The sequence below is a fragment of the Desmodus rotundus genome, chromosome 8, assembly GCF_022682495.2.
Source record: "Desmodus rotundus isolate HL8 chromosome 8, HLdesRot8A.1, whole genome shotgun sequence".
NCBI lineage: Eukaryota > Metazoa > Chordata > Mammalia > Chiroptera > Phyllostomidae > Desmodus > Desmodus rotundus.
This window is the reverse complement of record NC_071394.1, coordinates 108554329-108576035: the sequence shown is the minus strand read 5'-3', so window position 1 is coordinate 108576035 and position 21707 is coordinate 108554329. Positions and strand designations below refer to the sequence as shown.

At 36.6% G+C, this 21707-nt stretch overlaps 1 protein-coding gene across 14 annotated transcripts in view; it reads left to right on the top strand.

The window, feature by feature from the left end:
* Positions 1-21707, top strand: part of ANKRD28 (ankyrin repeat domain 28) — a 177888-nt gene that overhangs the window by 140395 nt on the left and 15786 nt on the right. For all 14 annotated transcript variants that reach the window (XM_053929636.2, XM_053929633.2, XM_053929631.2 and 11 more), the window contains 11 exons: positions 337-451; positions 1707-1789; positions 3282-3345; positions 4724-4792; positions 6948-7088; positions 12551-12662; positions 13613-13639; positions 14049-14123; positions 16574-16775; positions 20615-20702; positions 20941-21058. In XM_053929636.2, the coding sequence (XP_053785611.1) occupies positions 337-451; positions 1707-1789; positions 3282-3345; positions 4724-4792; positions 6948-7088; positions 12551-12662; positions 13613-13639; positions 14049-14123; positions 16574-16775; positions 20615-20702; positions 20941-21058 (1094 nt within the window). The remainder of the gene's footprint in view (positions 1-336; positions 452-1706; positions 1790-3281; positions 3346-4723; positions 4793-6947; positions 7089-12550; positions 12663-13612; positions 13640-14048; positions 14124-16573; positions 16776-20614; positions 20703-20940; positions 21059-21707) is intronic.

Sequence of the window (21707 nt, the reverse complement as noted above, 5' to 3'; positions counted from 1 at the left end):
TAGGAACAGGTTCATGCTCAAATACTTGGTGAACACTGCATACAGTATTCTTGGTGACAAAAAGTATGCACATTAAAGCTCTGAAAAGTCTTGTCCTATAGAAGTGTGTTTAGTTTTGTTTTAATACAGCAGTTTCCAAACATATTGGACCCCAGATCCCTTAAGTATAAAATCTATGACTCAAGTGCCTGGACCACTATGTACTATGAATGAAATCTAGTTAAATTGCTATATCTATTAGTTGTGCTTGAATAGCACTTTATCTTGCTTTTCCTGTAATAGCGCTGTCTTAATCTCTATATAGTCTAGTGTCTGATAGTATGTCCTTTATTGCAGGAGCTGTAATCGACTGTGAGGATAAGAATGGAAACACCCCTTTGCACATAGCAGCAAGGTTCGGCCATGAGCTGCTAATCAACACTCTTATTACAAGTGGTGCTGACACTGCAAAGTAAGTACTCACCAAGGTGTCAATTGCTGTGACAGGAAAACACACAAGGGCGTGAACTGCAGTTGCCCAGATATTTCAAGTAGAAATGCGGGTTTTTGTCCTCAACATTGTACTGATTGCTGGAGCTCTTTTTCTCCTTTTTGTGTGTAGGATGTGGCAGAATAGAATGCTTGATAGGATTTCATTTGGTAAGCCAGCATAGAGTATTTGTATATATTTTTAACCCCAGTTCTTTGTAGATTATACAGTTTTGATTAGAGCTTCTAATTTTTGTGGTCTATTTTTAATCTAAATAAAAGACCCCCCAAAAAGTGTATATACTGAATACTTTCTTCATCAAAGAAATACTGTCTCTAGATAGATAGTGGTTTTCAGACTTGGTGCTGCAGAGTTTAGGGATTCCTTGGTGGCTGCTGCGAAGGACTTCGTGACCCCAACTTTGGTCAGGACAGCCCACTTTTATCTACTTTACATGTTAAAATGTCCATGTAAGATTTTGTTTGAAAGATGAATTCTCTTGCATGCTCTGTAGAAGTAAGCACCCTACTTAATGTTTAGTATTTCTATATATGTTTTTATAATTCTATTACATATATGTATTAATATGTTGTAAACCTTTTAAACTTTCTATAAGTGATATGTTTCTGTACATTTTTTTGTACATGAAGTTGTTAGCCATGTAGATATAAATTTGGACCTTTTTCAACATCTCTACAAGTAACTAGTTAATTCATTTTATAACATTTAATTTCTGTATAAAGATATCACAATTTGCTCACCTTATTTACAAACATAAGTTACTCCCAGCTTTTTACTATTACAAAAATTATTGCTGTGAACCGCCTTATAGTGATCATCAATGGTGAGGAAGGGGGAATGGATCTTGTACTCTAGGCAAATGTCCAGAAACATTTTTGATTGTCATAATTTAGGGAGGAGGATGTTAGTGGCATATAGTGTAGGTAGAGCCCAGGGGCACTGCTGAACGTCCTACAAGCTCAGGATAGTACCCGCCGCCGCCGCCACCCCCACACACAACAAATCCATGATGACGGCAGTGCTGCGGGTGCAAAGCCTCACTCTGAGGGAAGTTGCTGCATTATAAGTTATGCCCACCTTCAGCCTTTTGCCACGTTGTTCTCCAAAAGTTAAGATTTTGATTCATCTATCTTTTCTCTTTTAGTTTCTTTGTAATTTATTGATATGATTGTATTTTTCTTGTATTATATTAAGGATACTGTCCTTTTTACTTCAGGCGTGGCATACATGGAATGTTCCCCCTCCATTTGGCAGCCTTAAGTGGTTTTTCAGATTGCTGTAGGAAACTTCTTTCTTCTGGTAAGTGGAACCTTTGCAAACTGATCCTTTTGTCTTCCCATCCCCTAACTCCTTCTTTAATACAGTTTCTTTATTCTGTTCTTCTAAAATTACATCTAGATATCTCCAAGTGTGAATCATTTATTAACTCCTTAGAAAATGTTGAGTCATTTAATTTTAAGATTCAATTTTCTCTTCATCTCTGGGAAAGATTTTATTTTTCCAGTGATTTCCTTCTCTCTATTAGTTGAGGGATGGGATGTGGAATATTTCTAGGCAGCTTCTGTTCATTGAATGGTAATCTTGTTGGATCGTCCCTTTATGACTAGCAGCAAAATATCTTCATTTGCATGCTTCCCTTTTAAAGAGCTGATACCCATCCTTCAGCATCTTCTAAGTTTGTGGAATTATTTATGTCATCTAATTACTATTTCAAAATACTATAATCATAGTTTGAAAAAAAACAATCAATAGCTTCTGTAAATATTACTATAAAACTGTGGTCCTTATTCAGTGCATAGGATTACTAAATATATAAGAATTAATTGATTTTAAATGATACTCTATTTCTCAGAGTTTTAAGAAAGTTGGATAGATTTTATATGTTAATACTCATGATTGCTGTAAGAATTATGAGAAAGTTTCAGTGAAAATTAACATACTGTGATACAGACACTTCCGAGTTTTTCTTAAATGATAATCCTTAGGTGAGTTAATTCCATTTTGAGTTTTAAAAATGGGGGGGGAGCCACAAGTATTCACACACCCATTTATCTGTGAAAAAGAACTCTGAAATCTCTTCTCAGTTTCAGTAATGAATATGACTTGTAAAGAAATCTTCATTAATATGTAATTCACATGTCACACAATTCACCCATTTAAAGTTTATTATTCAGTCTTTTTTAGTCTATTCTCTAAGGTGTGTAACCATCACTACAATCAGTTTTAGAGTGTACTTCCTACTAAAACAAAACCCTGTGAGCAGTCAGTCCCCATTTCCCCCCTCCTGCAGCCCTAAGGAACTACTAATCTACTTCCTGTCTGTCTAAATTTGCCTATTCTGGACAGTTCATGGAACTGGAATCACTCAGGATGTAGTCTTTTCTGACACATTTCTTTCACTTAGCAAAATGTTCTCAAGGGTTCTTCATGTTGTAACATTAATGGTATTTTTCTTTATTGATGAGTAATATTTCATTGTATCCTATGGTTTTTATTCATTTTATTTTAAAAACTTTTTTTACTTGCAGTTGGTATACAATAATATGTTAGTTTCAAGTGTCTAGTTTTTAAACAAGTACACTAGCACTTACTCTAAAACCCTCAAGATTTTTAGTGGTAATTTTTAATAATATTGTACATTATTAATCTATTTTCAGTAATTTTAAAACTATTTGTAATTCATAGTTTGAGAGTGGGGGTGTATATGACTTGGCATTTCTTGACATAATACTGTAATGTAAAGTAACGTCCTTGATATTAAATTGCATATAAAATGTATTCATTCTTGTAGGATTTGATATCGATACCCCGGATGATTTCGGTAGGACCTGTCTACATGCAGCTGCAGCTGGAGGGTATGTTAAAATACTTACTGTTTTGAGAAAAAGGTAGTTGATCATGGCAGTTTTTGTCTTGTCTTTGTTTCTCTTTATTAGTTCTGGGCTACCTCAAAATAGAAAACATGACAGGAGTGGTTTGGAAGAAGAAAGTCCAGAGTGCTAGAAATTGCTTTTTTTAATCTTCAGCCACCTAAGTCATAAGTTGTAGAGGGAGAGATAAAACAAACCTACAAAAGGGAGTATTGCTTTTTATAGGAGAGCATGATTTAATGAAAAGTCCGTTTCCTCCAATAAGAACATTAAAACATTGGGAGCATTCTAAGTAATACTAATATTCTTTGATAAGGCATTTGGGGTTTTTTAATCATAATTTTGGTGCAGGGGATGTTGATAGCCTGTTTCTGTCTTGCCTGTACTCGGGACTAATATATATGAAATGGAAAATTTGAAATTGAAAGATTTTGGACTAAGTTTTAAATGTTACTACTAGGAGAAACTAGGCAGTTGGTTTGCATGAACAAGAAAATTTTGACTAAAACTCAAGCTTCTGAATCTAATGCTTCTGATCATTTAGATCCTAAATCTGTGACAAGCCATTTAATTCATATGATGACTTATCAAAAAGGCATTTGCAAACATTTTATTCCCAATAATAATTCCTTAAAAATTAGTAGTGATTTCAGAGGACAGGTGTGCTGAACCAAGACCACCGCTAGCCCAGTCTCAGTTGTAGAGGGGCATTGTGAACGTGAGACTCGGTCCTCTCGATCTTCCGGTGTCACCAGAGAGCTTAGCGTCCACATTACGTGCCTGCTGAGAGAGGGACAGCAGATAACGTGAACTTCTGGCTGTTTGGCAGTTAGGGTTTTCATAGTAACATAGTAAGTTGATGTTCAAGTTTATAAAAAATAAATTGTAGAAATACCCATGCGTGCAATGTGTGCTCCTATAACTTTAACTAAGGACACATCAAAGTAAGCAAGCAAATATAGGAAAAGATAATGGAAAGCTAACTTGGGACATTATCCATATTTTCAGGGGGTTTTTTAACCCATTTTAATTCAATTTAGTATTAAAAACCACTTAAATTTAAACCGTTTAATTATAATTTAAAGGTTTCTAAAACCTCTTTAGGCACTCCTTTACAAATGTGAACTTCCTTTTAAATAGTGGCAAAATGATTCATTTGTTATTTCCTATCAATGTGCCACATGTATTTATATAATTGTTTAAATTTTAGATAAGGTGAATTTTCATGTGTTTATTCTTCATAAACTGTAAATTATGTCATTTACTTTACCCTCATTTGAAAACATGCTTTTATACATATTTAAACCTACCAATTTCATTATAAAATGACTGACAATTAAGTTGTCTGTTTTTCCCTGGATAGGAATTTGGAATGCCTAAACCTTCTGCTGAACACTGGTGCGGACTTCAACAAAAAGGACAAATTTGGGAGGTAAGGTGTGATTCACTTCTTCTATAGAGCCTAATTAATGTTACTTAATGACTTACTTGACCTTCTAACTGGCTTCTGAGAATTAACTGAACAATTCAGCAGCTTGTGCATTGTGACCATGATTCACAGAGCGGCCCGGGTAAGTCAATAACTTTTAAATATTCATTCCTACCCACGATCTTCTTCCACCTAAGCACCTGCCACAGCCCAAGGCTGTCGGCTACAGCTTTACCTTATAAGAACTTCTGTACCGATTGTCATCATTCCTCCTCCTCCCATAATTATAGCCATGGAAATAAAAAACCAGGGAAATACGATGCCTTCAAGAAATAAACTCAGGAGACCTAGAACTCAGCAGTACAGTTCTCCTTTCCCTCAGGTCATTCCTTTGTCAGAGAAAGCATTGCCCATGATTGGATATGGAGCACTGGAAAGAGGGAGGAAATGACAAATTATATATGTAATTTTCCTCTCTCCTCTCCTGTAATTCCCCACATACACATATACACATATTAGCATATCCACATACACTCCGTGAGTCTGATCATTTCACAGGAAAGCGCCTGTGAAATGACAGAGTCCCTTTGTAGTCACTCAGCCAATCCTCATTCTCAGTGTTCAAACCCAGGGCTCGTTGTTACTGGCATTTGTGGTAGCAGTACTTAAAGCCACAGTTATACTAAGTTACTTAGAGTAGGAATTGACCCAGGGTGTGTTAGGAACCACATAAGTAAGGATTGAAGGCAGTTTTAATGGGTTTGAAAAACGGAGGTGGCAATATGAGCAAAATTGCATGTGTCAGGAGTTTGAGAATTGTATCCAGTTGTATATGACAAAAAAGGGTGGGTATGTAAAAAGGAAATGTGATTAGGCCAGTGCAGAAGTAAACAGAATTATGTATGGTAGGGAATCAGAAAAGCATATAAGAAAAAATGACTAACAGACTACTCTCATAAGCATGCAGATGGAAGGAACTAATGACCTGCAAAATCAAAAATCACTTTGTTTGGCTTTGGAATGCAGTATTTTTCTAGTGAATTTGCTTTAATCCATCTTATATTAGTTAATTCATAGCGCTTGAAGCATTCTGTACTACAGATAGAGCTTCTGAAGCCCATTCTGAGTATAAAAACTTGAAAGTAATTCAGAATTAATTGCATTTAAAAAAATACTATTACTATGCCATACCATTATTCAATAAAGTTAATAATGATTTACTATCATTTTACTTGGTGTTTCAGAAAAATGCCATAAATCCTGGACTAAATTTGACCTTCACTTTTCTGTTTTCTCTCCTCCCCCTCCCCCTCCTCTTCCTCCCCTTCCTTTCTTCTTCCCTCCCTCCTTTCCTCTTTTTCTCCTCCTCCTCCCCCCCCTCTCCCTAGTGACAGAATCATAGCTTTGTAATCCAAAGACAGGGACTTCTAAATTTAGTAACATTCTGTTTCGTTTCAGTAACTGGAAAGAAGTAGGCTATGAATATTCAGTCTTCAGAAATTAAAACAGTGCTCTAACTCTTCTGAATAATGAACAGTCTTCAAAACTATGCAGTTTTTACTTCGAAAATCTGTATAACTTTATAGCTCTATCAGATAGTGGATATAACTGAGCATTCTTTTTAATGCTCCTGTATTTTCTATTACCTTTTATTCCTCTACTGAAACATGAACAGAAGCTGTTACCTCTGTACTGTGAAGCATTGTTTTCATCAATTTATAAAATGTTTTATTGCATTATATAACAACAATGGGAATAAACAATTTAGGATCAAATAGAGTTGACTCTCAGTAAACAATACCTAATTACTATTTGTTAGTATAGAGGAAGCTTTGTTAAAATAAAAGTTGCCAAGTTTCTGAACAGAATAGGGAGGGTGTCTGTATTTCACTCAAAAGATTGGAATTGTTACTGTCTAGAGACCATGAAATCATTTTAACTGGGTTTCTAATTTCCAGTTCTTAGAGGTTTTCTGCTACCTAACTTTTCTCCTCCTTTAGCTCTCTGTCCAGCCCTCCAGAACATTTAGTGTATGGCAGAAGTCAGTCTCGGGCTCACTTATAAATACAGTATTTGTAACCGAGTGGAGTAAGAAAGAGTCCACTGTGCTCTTGTTTACTCCTCTGTGCCCCTTTTATTTTTCTTACATTTACAAAAGATCTCCACTGCACTATGCTGCTGCCAACTGCAATTACCAGTGCCTGTTTGCTCTTGTGGGATCGGGAGCCAGTGTGAATGACCTTGATGAAAGAGGATGCACACCCCTGCATTATGCCGCGACGTCAGACACAGATGGCAAGTAAGTATCATGTGGTGAAAATGAAGGATTGTTGTTCCTATAAACCAGCATCTTCCATATGGGTGGCCATTTTTATTGCAAATTTTTATTTCCTTTTTGTATTTTTTTGTTGTTGATTATCTTCCCTTAAGTCTCTAGTGTGGGAAATACATTGGTTTCATAATTATTCATTAATCATAGTTATTTTTACCTATTTCTATTCACCAACCTTCTTGTTGACTGATCTGGTAGAAGAAGGATAAAGGGTCTCTTCTCCCTGCCAAAAGTGCAGCTTAATCACACCTCTATGTTTTTTCCATCTGACTTCTCAAAGGCAACAGTCTTGAGTATATAACAGGGAAAGGGAAAGAGAAAGAGGTACGTGGACCATGCTCTCAGAGGATGGGGCAGAGATTGGAATAGCACTACCCTGCAGAAGTAGAGAGTTCATATTTGCAAGGGATCCTTGTAAAGTATCCAAAAAGGGAGTTGTTGAAGTGGCAGAATCTGGCACATAGCTAATTATTAAATATTGCTTAAATAAGTAAATGGGATAATGGAGTAAGTAAAACATGGCCAAGAATGACTGAATGAAGCCCTGGTCTGGTAGCTCAGTTGGTTAGAGCACTGTCCCAATATGGCAAGGTTGCAGGTTCAGTTCCCAGTCAGTACAAGAATCAACCAGTGAATGCATAAATAAGTGGAACAACAAATCGATATTTTTCTTTTTCCCTCTCTCTCTAAAATCAGTAAATTAAATAAATAAATAGAATGAGAACAAAAGAGTGAGAGACACGAATTTTTTCATAATATTCACCTAAAGTTGATCAGGCCCATTTTATAGTACTTTCATAATAAACTCTGTTTTGTATACTCATAACTGTAAACCTACTTTTGCCCGCCCCTATTTAGTGCCACCTTGAAAAAATAAACTCATTGGAGACAGAAGAGAGATCTTCAGTGTCTGTGGCATTCTCCAGGTGTCTAGATCAGTGAGGAGTGAAAATATCCTTAGGAAAAACCTTAAAAAGTCTTCTGGGGAAAGACTTTATAAAATTATACTTCAAGGAAATTGCCTTTAACATAGAACTGTTTCTTGTTTTTAACATATACTTTTGCCCTCAAAATAAAAAACAATTTAATGATGTTATTCACAAATGTTAATTTATTATAAATTCTGTAATTAATTTTAAAGCTGTTTCTATAACACTTTGTTATGTTGGGCCATTTGCTAAATTTCTAATCTTGAAGGCACTAGGAAAATGTATCTTCTGTTTGTAGGAATATATCACTATATAACTTCATATGTACCAGAATAGTTATATACAGATGGATTTAGGCTAGTGATATTTATTATTTAAAACCTTAATTCTCATCATCAACCCCAGGCAGCCTGATGTACTAGAAAGAACATGAGCTTTGGAATCCAAAGACCCAGTTTAAATCTTGAGATCTCCGTGTTACACCTCTTTGGGCCTGAGCAAGTAATTGCTAAGCAAAACTATCTGTAAAATTAGAATGAAACCTGCTTCTTAGAACTGTGAGGAAAATGAAATAAGATTATATGTATAAAAGACTCTAGCACTGTTCTCTTGGAGCCTCTTTTCTTTAAAGTACTGGAATCCCAGAGGGCCTAATGCCATCACTTATTGACTCAGGGATTTGTCCCCGGGGATCCTTCTGGAAGCTAGAAACCCCAGTAATTATTTTAGGATACCAGAACCATTCTTTCAATAAGTGATTGTTTGGGGAGCTTAAATGGTAACATTAAAGTGTTGATTTCTTTTTCTAAATTCCAAGGATTTAATTCCCAGGAATAGGTTAGATAATAAGATTATCTGACGTAATTCATACTTTTCCAAAGAGTGAAGTATTTTCTAAAAGAAGAAACATATTCCCCATGGTTTCAAGTTGCTATTATTTAATAATGTGTGTTTGTTGGATTGTTTTCTTCAGGATTGTTTGCTGATCTCCTGTCAGCGTCCTGAAGAAAAGTTGTTTATATTTTGGAACATGTCCCTCACAGTCTAATCAGAGTTGAAGACTGCTATGTATGTCTTCCTGTAGCCTATTCGGTAGTTCTGTAATGGCGTATAAATATTTCTGATATTTCATTGCGATTACTTTTATGGTAATAGTTGGCATTTTTCACAAAAATGGGATATTTTGACTTACAGCATTGTTTATTGTCTGTTTTGAACCTTATATAAATGAAATTATATAGTTTTTTGATTAGAAGTTTTACAGTCCTTTCATTTGTTCCGAAATATTTTATATTTTTCTTGCCAAAATAAATAATCTTCAAATTAACATGTGTTGTAATAAGAGAGATACATTTGACTCTTGTATAGGACTTTATATTCAGCAGCCTTGTTAAACTGATTTCATCTGTGTGTGCAAGACAGCATTGGGTTTGGGTCTGCCTCTGCCGCTTGTGGGACCTTGGCGAGTTACTTAACCTCTCTGGGCCCATTTTTTCTGTCAAGTGGGGGTAATAATCTGATCTAACGCGCGGCCGTATGAGGTATAGAATATCTGAATTGCTTCAAGTAGTACCTGTCCCCCCATTATAATCTTCCCATAAGGATTAATTTTTAAACTTTGACTATTTTTGGTTTTGTTTGTGTTTTGATGGGAACAGACACTATTGTATTCCATAATGGGGCAGGCTGAACGAAGGAGGTCCTCTTGTGACAATGCTACATCCCTGCCTTTGGCCGGGTAGTCCTTACGCATGGGATACACGGGTTTGAATCAGTCAAGTTGTACCCGATCTCAGTGTTAGAAGTTCATGCATGGTAAGGGAAGAATAAGAGAAATTTCAGTGTTTGAAATGTGCTGTAATCTAAATTATGTGCTTATTGGAATGAGAATACTTAATTTGTCTAACATTAAATAAAGGTAAATTTTAACAATAAGTATAGTTTATTACTTAGCTCTTTGGTCATAAATATTCCTCCATATTTGCATATATAATTTATTTTAGGAGGAGAGAGATTATAGAAGAGTCTTCATTCAGTTTTCTGAATTTTATAAAATAAGCATGTGTTAACTTACAATCAGGAAAAATAAATTAGAATAGACTCTCCTCTGCCTTACTTTTGAATTAAAAGTGAGGTCCGTCCAGATTTTCAAGATCAAGTAATTTTGTGGTTCAGTTTTTACAAGCACCCAGGTTAAAGTATCACTCTTGACTCATTAACCCTTGCTCATTAACCCTTGTACTGAAACATCTAGTAGCGTGCACATGCTAACTCCAGATGAAGAGAAGAGCTGAGATCTGGTCCTTGCTTCACCATATTCTAGCCAAAAGATTTGGAACAAGTTTTTAACTTTTCTGAGTGTCAGCAGTTTTTCATTTGTTACAAATAATGCTTATCTCACAAAGTAGTTATGAAATTACCTAACAGAATCTAAAAGCCCTGTCAGTACCAGGAATTTTATCACTTATTCTTTGTTTCATTATAGACCAGTCATCTGAGTAGTTTGAATGTAAAAATTTAAAGAAATAATGTGATTTGATAGAAACTACTATATGTATAACAGTCAAATTATTTCAAGCCATTTAATGCTGTAACTTGAACTGGTTACTGTAAATAATGCTTTGAGACATGCCCCCCTACTTTAGAAAGTGAACATGAACTTACCTACTTGTTTTGCTTTCCTTAAATAAATCTTTTTTTTTTTAGCACTCATGTATCAGCAAGTTATCTTAAAATAGTTCTTTTCTCTGATAGATAAGCCCTGAGTGAAATGTTCGTGCCTGTAAAGCAGTGAGACTGCCCTCTAGCCCTGCAGGTCTTTCCTTCACCTCAGTGAGCACTGACGGTAGAGTCGGGCACCGAGGAAGACGGTACAGAGTTTACGCACTGCCGGAAACACTTCCTGGCGTGCCCTCGGGGCTAGTTTATGAACGCCAAGAAAACACTAGTCTTGTTACTTTTAATTTTTTTTAAGTCCTCACCCGATGATATGATTTTATTGATTTTAGAGAGAGAAATGAGGGCGGGAGGGAGAGAAAGAGAAACATTAATGCAAGAAACATCGATCAGTTGCCTCCTGTATGCACCCCCACCAGGGATTGAACCCACAACCTTTTGGTGCACAGGATGATGCTCCAACCAAGTGAGCCACCCAGCCAGGGCCTACTCCTGTTACTTTAGAAGTCAGATTTGGGGTTTTTTAATCATAGTGATACCTAATTCACCATGTTTGTCAAAAGTTTTAGTTGTAAATAAATAGCAAAGTTACACTTAAAAGAATGCACATTTATTATCATTGTGGTTATTGTAGTATAGATTCAGCAATGATTTCTAAGAGATTTAAAGGATTTTAAGCATTGCAGCATTAGAAAATAAGGATTGACATTGAATAGAATGGTTCTCATGTATATATGTATATTATACATTTATATATCTACATATATAATTACTGAAAATCAATTACATTGCTTCAGAAGTCCTTGTTACTTGTTTTTATATATCCTCAGTATACTTTTGGAAACTTGAATTTTTAAGAAGTAGTTGATTGTAGATTTTTCCTAATAGTAGAATTAATATTTAGGCATATTGCAATATTAGACAAATTATCACTGAATAATTATGGACTTACAATGTGAACATGAATAGAATTTATATTATTTAGTTGGATTCCCTTCCCCATCTATCATGAATAAACAGAAGCCATTTAATTATAAAGATGAAATGATTTACTCAAGGTCACTGGTATCAAGCTGGCTCTAGAGAAAATCTTCCCTAATTTAGTACTCTCTCTTATTTTGCTACAATAACAATAAAATTACTAAAATTTAACAAATTAGGAATCTTATAGTGCCTTTTAAAATTTTTTCTCATATTCTAATAGCATAGGAATAAAGTATTTCTCCCATGGAAGGTCATTTTTGTTCCTGCGTTCCAGTTTTATACTCTTTACACACTTCTCAGTCCTCTGATTCAAAATTATTGAATTCTTTTTTTTTTTTAACCACAGAAAAGATTACATTTCCCTTCATTGCAACTCACTTTTTTTTTTCTTAATTGTTGTTCAGTTATACTTGTCTGAAGATCATTGAATTCTGGCTGGTTTTGTGAGGTTTTGTTTGTTTGTTTTCATCCTTCTTTGAGTTTCCTAATGAGGTACTGTACTCACTGTGTGTTCCGGATAGGCGAGCAGAAATGTTTGCCAGCGTGGAGTTTAATCATATCAGATGTCGTTTGGAGTAGGTGGTCCCATGGATAGTGCCTGTGAAAAACAGCCCTAGGTGTACGACCCTTGCAGACAGACCTTGGAAGATTCTCTTGTGAACATTTTGTTTGTATTTTTATGATGCAGTCAACATTTTTTAAATGACCGTTTATTATAATATAGGTATATTATGACTTTACATTACTCAGATATAGGAAAAACATCAGTTTTTGTCTCTGTGTTTGTCACTGGTTAAAATTCAGGATTTATAATTTTGAATATGTTGTTTCTACCAATAGGTGCCTGGAATACTTACTAAGAAATGACGCAAATCCAGGGATCAGGGATAAGCAGGGATACAATGCAGTGCACTATTCAGCTGCTTACGGTCACCGTCTGTGTCTTCAACTGGTGAGGTTTCTGAATTCTGGTAGAAGGACTAATGCGAGTTTATATTCTCATAATTGAATGGAAATGAGAATAAATGGATCAAACAAATGTCATTCCTTTTTAAAACATTTTTAGAATCCATATACCTATTGAATTCATACTTGCCTCAGTAAGATATCTGTCATTCTCTTTTCCCTTTCCAAAAGAAAGGATCAAATTAGATTTCTGGACCAGGCTACTTACGTCCCTCCCTTATGTTACCCATATCTAATGTAGCATTTACACCCCCTACTCCTTTAAATAAATGTTTTCCAGATGTTTCTGAAGAAATATAATCATGTCTTAGATAAGAAATAAATGTCCCTGTAGGGGGCAAGCGTCCCCCAATATATAGGAATTCTGAAAGGCCTGGGTTATTTTTAGCAGTCCCTCCTAATAAGGAAGACTCTACTTTAAAGAAACCTTTTATTTCAACTGTGTTCTCATTCTTGAATATACACACCATACAACCCACTTGGTTGGACAAGTTAAATGATTTCTCAGGTGTGTAGCAGACAGATGCTTCAGGTTAAAGGTGTCTTTATTTATACTTAACTTATAAATTGTATTAAACATTGCTTCCCTTCAAATGGAAATAAAATTCAAGGAGAGTGGGTATAAAAAATAGAAAACGGAAGTTGACATTTAATAATAGCATTTAAAACCATGCTACAGAAATAACAAATATTTTCTTAGGTTACTATGGTATCTTCAGACTAAAATCTTATATTAATGTATGTAGATTTGTGGTCTAATAGCTTATACCATTGCTTATTTCAAAAACTTAATTTTGGAGTCAAGGGAAGCACAGGTTCAGAATTGAATTTAACCAAGTCCTATGTAAATAGAGAGCTATAGTTAACATTTATCTCTTTTATATATATATGAATACTTTTTAAACTAAATATTTTTTATTTTAAATTTTATTTCAGATTGCAAGTGAAACTCCTTTAGATGTTGTAAGTATTAATCCTTTTTACTCCCTGCTGTGTAGACTACTATAATTCTTTGTCCGTTCTCACTAGAGCTGTAGCCTCTTTTACGCATTCCTAGGAACAGAGATAGTGACAGAAATCGTGTAAGGGGGCGGGTGTTACTTGGTGGTAATTAAATAGCATTTCCCTCAAGCTCTTAGTATATAACCCTCCCTCAAAACTCTTAGGCTGTGGTCCTCACCACACTTTCAGGATGATCTGTTTGATAAACTTGCTGAGTTGAGTTTTTATGATGTAAGGGTCTGAGATTTTTGAATTCATATTCAGGTATCAGGGTATACTCCAAAGTGGATATTAACCTGGGGAGAAGGGAGTGGGAATAGTGTATCTGAAAGTATCATTTCTGACATTTAAAATGCTTTTTATTTCTCAGTTAATGGAAACCTCTGGAACAGACATGCTCAGTGATTCAGACAATAGAGCAACAATAAGCCCTTTACACTTGGCTGTAAGTACTACTTTCTCGGCCAACTCAATGGCTGGTTTACTGAAAATATGTCTGTCTGTGTTGACTCAAACTAGTACCCAGAACTTTTGGTCCATGTAATGATGATCATGGAATTAAAACTTTAAGAACTTCCTTATTCAGATAATTCTTGAGTGCACTTTTATACAGTTTTGTTTTGTTTTAAATATTCTTTTGGCTTCCCCCAAAGCCTAACTAAGCCAAGGGAGAGAATATACCTCTAATGAGAATTTTAAAATGCACTCTCATAGTGAGTGGAATGGCTTTGTAACTTGCTAATAAGCAAGTGGTATAAGAACTATAATTTCTGTGGTATTTCTACAACTTTGTGTTTAGTTTGTGATCTTGGGATGCTAACTAGGTGTGTGTTCACTGGTCCTTCGATTTCTCATGCTCTGAGATTGGGTGTGTTATCTTCAGTGTTCCTTTTAGCTGAGGATGCCTCTGAATTCTTCCTCTTAATGTCAGTCACTAAAAGGAGGAAGCTGGGAGAGTATGACAGTCCTGTAATTCAAATACGGGAAGAATTACCTTGGGAAATGTCAAGCACACCCCAGTCTCCTTCTTTCTGTCCTAAAGGAAGAATTTGATTCTGAAACAAAGCATGTTACAGTTGAGGGAAGGGTGGGAACTTTGAGAATCAGGGCACTTGGGTACTGTCACTAGCTATTTGTGAGACCTCTGATTTTAAGTATAGTCCAGGGCTTATAGAGCAGGGGTCCCCAATCCCCTGGCTGGCTGCAGACCAGTACCAGTCTGTGGCCTGTTAGGAACCAGGCCGCACAGCAGGAGGTGAGTTGCTGGTGACAGAGCAAAGCTTTGCTCAAGTTACTGCCTAAATCCCAGCTCCTGCCCCCCACCATGGAAAAAATGGCTTCCACAAAATCGGTCCCTGGTGCCACAAAGGTGGGGACTACTGCTACACGGGTATTACTGAAGTTAATGTGGATTACTCCAAGTTTAGTGACCCATTTATTTTTTTCTTCTCACATAGACTATTATTATTTTTATCTTAATATTCTTGCATATTTTCTGGCACTGACACATGCACATTGACTCTTCTGCTTTGTTTTTCTCACCACTTCCATGTTCTAAATAAGAAGGCAGGCTGAAGCTTTCTGCTTCCCTGCCCTTTGAGTCTTTGGAAATACTGTGTACTCTCCAGACTTGTATAGTGAATAAGTCATGCAGAGGACAAAGCCAGCATGGAGAAAATAGCCATTTTACTGTTGGTGGCAAGCAGTGAAGTCTGAGCAGATGACTGGGCAGTTGCTGTAAGGAATGAGATTAAATGTGATCTAAGACAGTAGAGCTCCGGGATCTCCAGTCACGTAAATCTTTGAGACAGTCAGAAACACTGAAGAGCCCAGTAAGGCCTAGAGCAACTTTCCTTCTTGCTGGTACTCTCTGACATTTCCACAAGAAATTGCTTTACAGCCCTGGGATGCATTGCAGGGCCATCTTCTAGCTACTATCTTTTAGCATCTTTTTTCAGATCTAGTATCTTTTTTTCAGATTAGGAGCAAGTGAGATTTAGCTCAAGTATGGTAGAATTTTATGTTTTTTTTAATTCCCAATGAAAAGTTCACATGTGATAATTTACCTACCTGCTAATCTTTAGGTGTGAATAGTATCAAAAAATAATTTATGAAAGTCCCTTAGCTGCAAAGGGGCAGTGTGAGTGAACTAGAGAGAACATTCCTTTCATGCCAGAACTGTCTCGTTACCGCTTTATATCCTGCTCGGCAGCTAGTGCAATGAGAATAAATGTTCGGTTGCCATGTTAGTTTTTTAAGTGAATTATCTGTAAAGTCCTTTTCCAGACTCTTTAAATATTCTTACTGTGTGGTGCATCTAGGATAGTGCCTGGCATGTGGCAATTATTTGAGCAGGGCTCAGTCTAAGTATTTTTGTGCTAAAAGAAATGTTTACTTTTGAGATATGGCATATTACACAGTACAGGTAGCCATTTTAATTTGACAAATCAGAAGACTCAAGCACTGTCTTAACTTCAGTTGCTGACTGTTTCTACTTTGAGTACGGTGAAGTTTTATCAGAGAGTTAAGAGGAGCATTGAACTGTGATTAAAAACCCAGACTTTGGAATCATAGATTTAGGATGAAAGCTTTAATGGAACCCGTGTCACACATCCATTGAATGTCAGCCATGAACCAGACATTGTAGACTCATGAAAAGATTTGAATTGTTATTGTTTGCAGGATATTTATTCCCTAACACTGTAGTCTATTATTTGATTGTTTAAAAATTTATAGTTAACATTCCGAATTGTCAGTACAGAAATTTGGGGTTATCTCAGATATAATGTGAAGACAAGTTTGCTTATTTACTTCTTTATGTTTTCCAAAGTATCTGGGAAGTCACTCTAAATATGTGTGTGTGTGTTTATTAATTTATATTTTTATTTATCCTAGGCCTACCATGGGCACCATCAAGCTTTGGAAGTATTGGTACAGTCTTTATTAGATCTCGACGTGAGAAATAGTAGTGGAAGAACACCCTTAGATCTGGCGGCATTTAAGGGCCATGTTGAATGTGTGGATGTACTCATCAATCAGGGAGCCTCAATCTTAGTAAAAGATTACGTTCTGAAGAGAACGCCTATACACGCGGCAGGTATGTAAAATATTATGCGTGATTTTACTTACCGCCTTCTATCTAATACTCTTTACTTCTTCAATTTGACTTTTTTGCTTTGCCTTTCTGTCCCTTCCTCCCCACTAGACTTCCTGTTTTTACTATATTCTAAATGGTAAAATCATTGTCTATTTTAGAAATTGGATTTATGTAAGTCTAACTCTGAAGTACTTTATTAGCAAAACAATACAATAGTTTTTACTTTTTCATGGAAGTTATTTTAGATTTGTATGTGCTTTTGCTTTTAACAGTTGATAAACATTTTATACCAGGGTGCTGCATTAAACATTTATTTAGCTATAAAACACCTACCTTAAGACCTACTCTGGTATGATTTTGTGATGTTACAGATGTGTGAAAATGCAAAGGCATGTCAGCATGTCATTGTGGTGACTCGGTACCATCTGAGTGTCACTACCACATGCGGATTCTCTAACAGGAATTGCTACAAGGTGGTATTCATTTTAAATTACCAAGACTGGTACACTTAAAGAAACCCATTTCCACACATTTTTCTTTTCTTTTTTTAAAAATATATTTTATTCATTATGTTATTACAGTTGTCCCATTTCTTTTCTCTCCTTTACTCCCCTCCTCCCTTCACCTGCCCTCCCACCAGCATTCCCCCACCTTAGTTCGTGTCCATGGGTCGTACATCTAAGTTCTTCGGCCTCTCCATTTCCTTTACTGTTCTTAACCTCCCCCTGTCTGTTTGGACCTACCATTTATGCTTCTTATTCCCTGTACCTTTCCCCCATTCTCCCCCCTCTGCCTCCCTGCTGATAACCTTCCATGTGATCTCCATTTCTGTGATTCTGTTCCTGTTCTAGTTGTTTGCTTAGTTTGTTTTTGTTTTTTGTTTTTGGGGGGTTTTAGGTTCAGTTGTTCATAGTTGTGAGTTTGTTGTCATTTTTACTGTTCATAGTTTTGATCTCCTTTTTCTTAGATAAGTCCCCTTAACATTTCCTATAATAAGGGTAATGATGAACTCCTTTAACTTGACCTTATCTGGGAAGCACTTTATCTGCCCTCCCTTTCTAAATGATAGCTTTGCTGGATAGAGTAATCTTGGATGTAGGTCCTTGCCTCTCATGATTTTGAATACTTCTTTCCAGCCCCTTCTTGCTTGCAAGGTTTCTTTTGAGAAATCAGCTGACAGTCTTATGGGAACTCCTTTGTAGGTAACTGTCTCCTTTCCTCTTGCTGCTTTTAAAATTCTCTCCTTATCTTTGATCTTGGGTAATGTAATTATGATGTGTGTTGGTGTGTGCTTCCTAGGGCCCAAATTCATTGGGACTCTCTGAGCTTCCGGGGTTTCCTGGAAATCTATTTCCTTTACCAGATTGGGGAAGTTGAAGTTGTCCTTCATTATTTGTTCAAATAAGTTTTCAATTTCTTGCTCTTCCTCTTCTCCTTTGACACCCCTATGATTCGAATTTTGGAACATTTGAAGTTGTCCTATAGGCTCCTAAGTCTCTCCTCATTTTTTTGAATTCGTGTTTCTTCATTCTTTTCTGGTTGAATGTTTATTTCTTCCTTCTGCTCCATATTGTTGATTTGAGTCCCAGTTTCCATCCCTTCACTGTTGGTTCCCTGTACATTTTCCTTTATTTCATTTTTCATAGCCTTTACTTCTTCCTCTATTTTGTGACCATACTCAACCATTTCTGTGAGCATCCTAATTACCAGTGTTTTGAACTCTGCATCTGATAGGTTGGCTGACTCTTCATTGCTTAGTCCTATTTTTAGAGCTTTGATCTGTTCTTTCATTTGGGTCATATTTTTTTGTCTCCGCGCCTAATACATAGTAAGCAGTGGAGACTCAGGCATTCACCAGCCCAGAGCGACCCACGTGCCACTCTACATTATGGCACAGTATATGGGGGAGGGATCCAAGAGGGAACAATACTGCTTGCTTGACTCTCGGCCAACTTTCAGTCACTTCCCCTGCTTCCCACTAGCAAATTGGGCCCTTCTGATGCTGATTCCCGGTGGGTGGGTTTGTGTTTGTTCTAGGACCCTCTGGGTCTCTCCAACAGACTCTCCTGTGAGGCTGGGAGTTTCTCCTGCCACTTCAACCCCCACAGGTTTTTACAGTCAGAGGTGTTGAGGCTTTATTTTCCCACACTGGATCCCTGGGTTGCACAATCTGTCTCATTCCCCAGTTTTTCCTGCCGGCTTATCTGCATGCAAATGTGGGACTGCCTGGTCCACCAGCTACTGACTCACCCAGTCCTCCAGCCACTGCCATGCCCGCCCCAGTTACACCAGCTGCCGAGAGTCATCTCCTCCCTGGCTGCCCATATCCGCCCTTCCTACTGGTCTGGTGAATGTTTCTTCATTAACTCCTCGGTTGTCAGACTTCCATACAGTTCGATTTTCTGGCAGTTCTGGTTATTTTTTGTTTTTAAATTTATTGTTGTCCTCCTTTCGGTTGTGTGAGGAGGCAAAGTGTATCTACCTATGCCTCCATCTTGGCTGGAAGTCCCAAGCATTTTTCTCATCCCCAGTTTGATTAGATTCATTTCACGTAGTTGATTTTTATAGTGATCCTTAAGGACACATTTGAATATTGGACTTTGCTTCTGGTCTTTTGGGAAACTTGCATTTTTGGAAGACTGTAGGTAAAGCTACTTGTTGTTCCAGAGCAACCTTTCAGAAATTATCCGATATGCCAGCAGGGTTTAAAAACAAATTTTAATAATGGGTTAAAATTCTTAATTAATATATGAATATAAACTGCTATACTATAAGAATAAAGGGTTAAAATGCTATCATTTTCTATTATTCCAAAAAAAAAAATAGGGAGATTTTATATCATTCCGCAACTTGAAAAAGTACAGCTCACTTGCAGAGTTAATTTAACACTTTCAATGGAGTATTTTCACTCTTTAATATTTAAATACGGAACCAAGACATTAACCAGTCCCTCAGAAGTAACCAGTGTCTCATACTCTGTACATCCTAGCCACCAAAGGAAAGAGCTACAGGTTACTGGTAAACGCCTGTTTTTTCAGTAAATGTAAGCCTTAGTCCTGTAGACGCCTTTCAGATTTGGAGATCTGCTTGTAAGGGAGGATCTTAACTCATAAGTTGTGGAAAGCATACTGAGATTTTTTTTTCTGGAAGTGAACTATAATTCTGTTATAATGACTGACTAAAAGGTGGGTTAAGTGACAGAGTTTAGTCTCACCTAAAACGTCCAGAGATAGAGTCAGTTCCAGGGATAGTGCCTGCAGTGGTGTCAGAACCCTTGAAGGTCTCGATTGTCCTCTTGCATTGCTCTCATGTCACAGAGTGGCTGCTGCTTCTCTATAGGATCGCGTCTAAAATCAGGGGGAAAGGAGCACTGTTCATTATCCAGAATAAAAATATTTCCCAGAAGCCCTCTAGACTTCTTAACATCTCAGTGGTCAGAACTGGACCAGTACTCACCTTGAAACCAATCACTGGCAAAAGAGAAGGAGTTACTGTGATTCACTTGGTCTAATCATGATTTCATCCCTTGGCTGGAGACAGTCTGCCTTCCCTGACCACATTGCCACCATAAGAGAGCTAAATAAAATGATCACACTCTTAGCAGGGCAGATAATGAGGCATGGGTATGGCCATAATTTACCATAAGGAATTTATATCTATTCAGTTTTATCAATGAAGGCAATAGAAACTTTTTTTGTATCTATAGACATTTTCCTTTCTTGCTTATTAAATTCAGTGAAACCATCCCAAAATTATATCTAGAACGTGTGCTCTAAGATGGACATTTTCTATTTTTTTATTACATATAATTACTGAAATTTTTAAATATCACTTTGCAGCAACAAACGGTCACTCAGAATGCTTACGACTACTAATAGGAAACGCAGAACCACAGAATGCTGTAGATATTCAAGATGGAAATGGACAGTAAGTTTTAATAACACTTAAGTTATTTTTAATATGTTTGTTGTTACACTTTTTGCCCCTGTTTTAGTAAGCCTGTCATAGTATGTAACTGAGTAACATCAAACACAGTTTCTTAATTAAGCATACTTTAAAGTTGCATCACAAAAAGGAATATTTAGGAAACAGGTGAATACACTTTGGTTTTCATGGAGTGGAGTCCTAAGTGGCTAACACTGAAGCTATTCCTGTTGTTGCCCAGGACCCCTCTGATGCTCTCTGTTCTCAACGGGCACACGGACTGTGTTTACTCACTGCTGAACAAAGGAGCAAACGTAGATGCCAAAGATAAGTGGGGAAGGACAGCATTGCACAGAGGGGTAAGCAGAAATAATCCCATTTCCTTTCCAAATGTTTCTGTGACCGCATTTTGCCTAAAACTGAACTAGGCTGTGTTTACTTTTTTTTATTAAATTTGTACCAACTAATCTGTACTGTGTCTTTCAGTACCATAGTTTTAGAATGCTAATTTTAAACAACTACAAAGCACAATTTAATCCAGAGAACGGTAAGGTTGGGGGAGATTTTATTTTATTTTTTATTAATTTTTAAAAAGATTTTATTTACCTATTTTTAGAGAGAGGGGAAGGGAGGGAGAAAGTGAGAGAGAGAAAAATCTATATGAGAGACATCAATTGGCCACCTCTTGTTTGCGCCCCTTCTGGGAACCGAATCCAAACGCGCAACCCAGGCATGTGCCCCAACCGGAATCAAACCGGTGACCCCTTGCCTTGCAGGACGATGCCTAATCGAGCAAGCTACACCAGTCAGGACATTGGGGTGGCGGGGATTTTAAATGCTAAAACCTTGAATAGAGTTCATGTCAATTCTACATTTTTACATTATTACAACTATTTTCTTACACATTTTTTTCTTGACTTTTTCACTTTTGAAATGTCTTTTTTATTGAATTATAAGTTCCTTTCTCCCTGTTTTTCATACATAGTACTTATATTTTGATAAAATTAC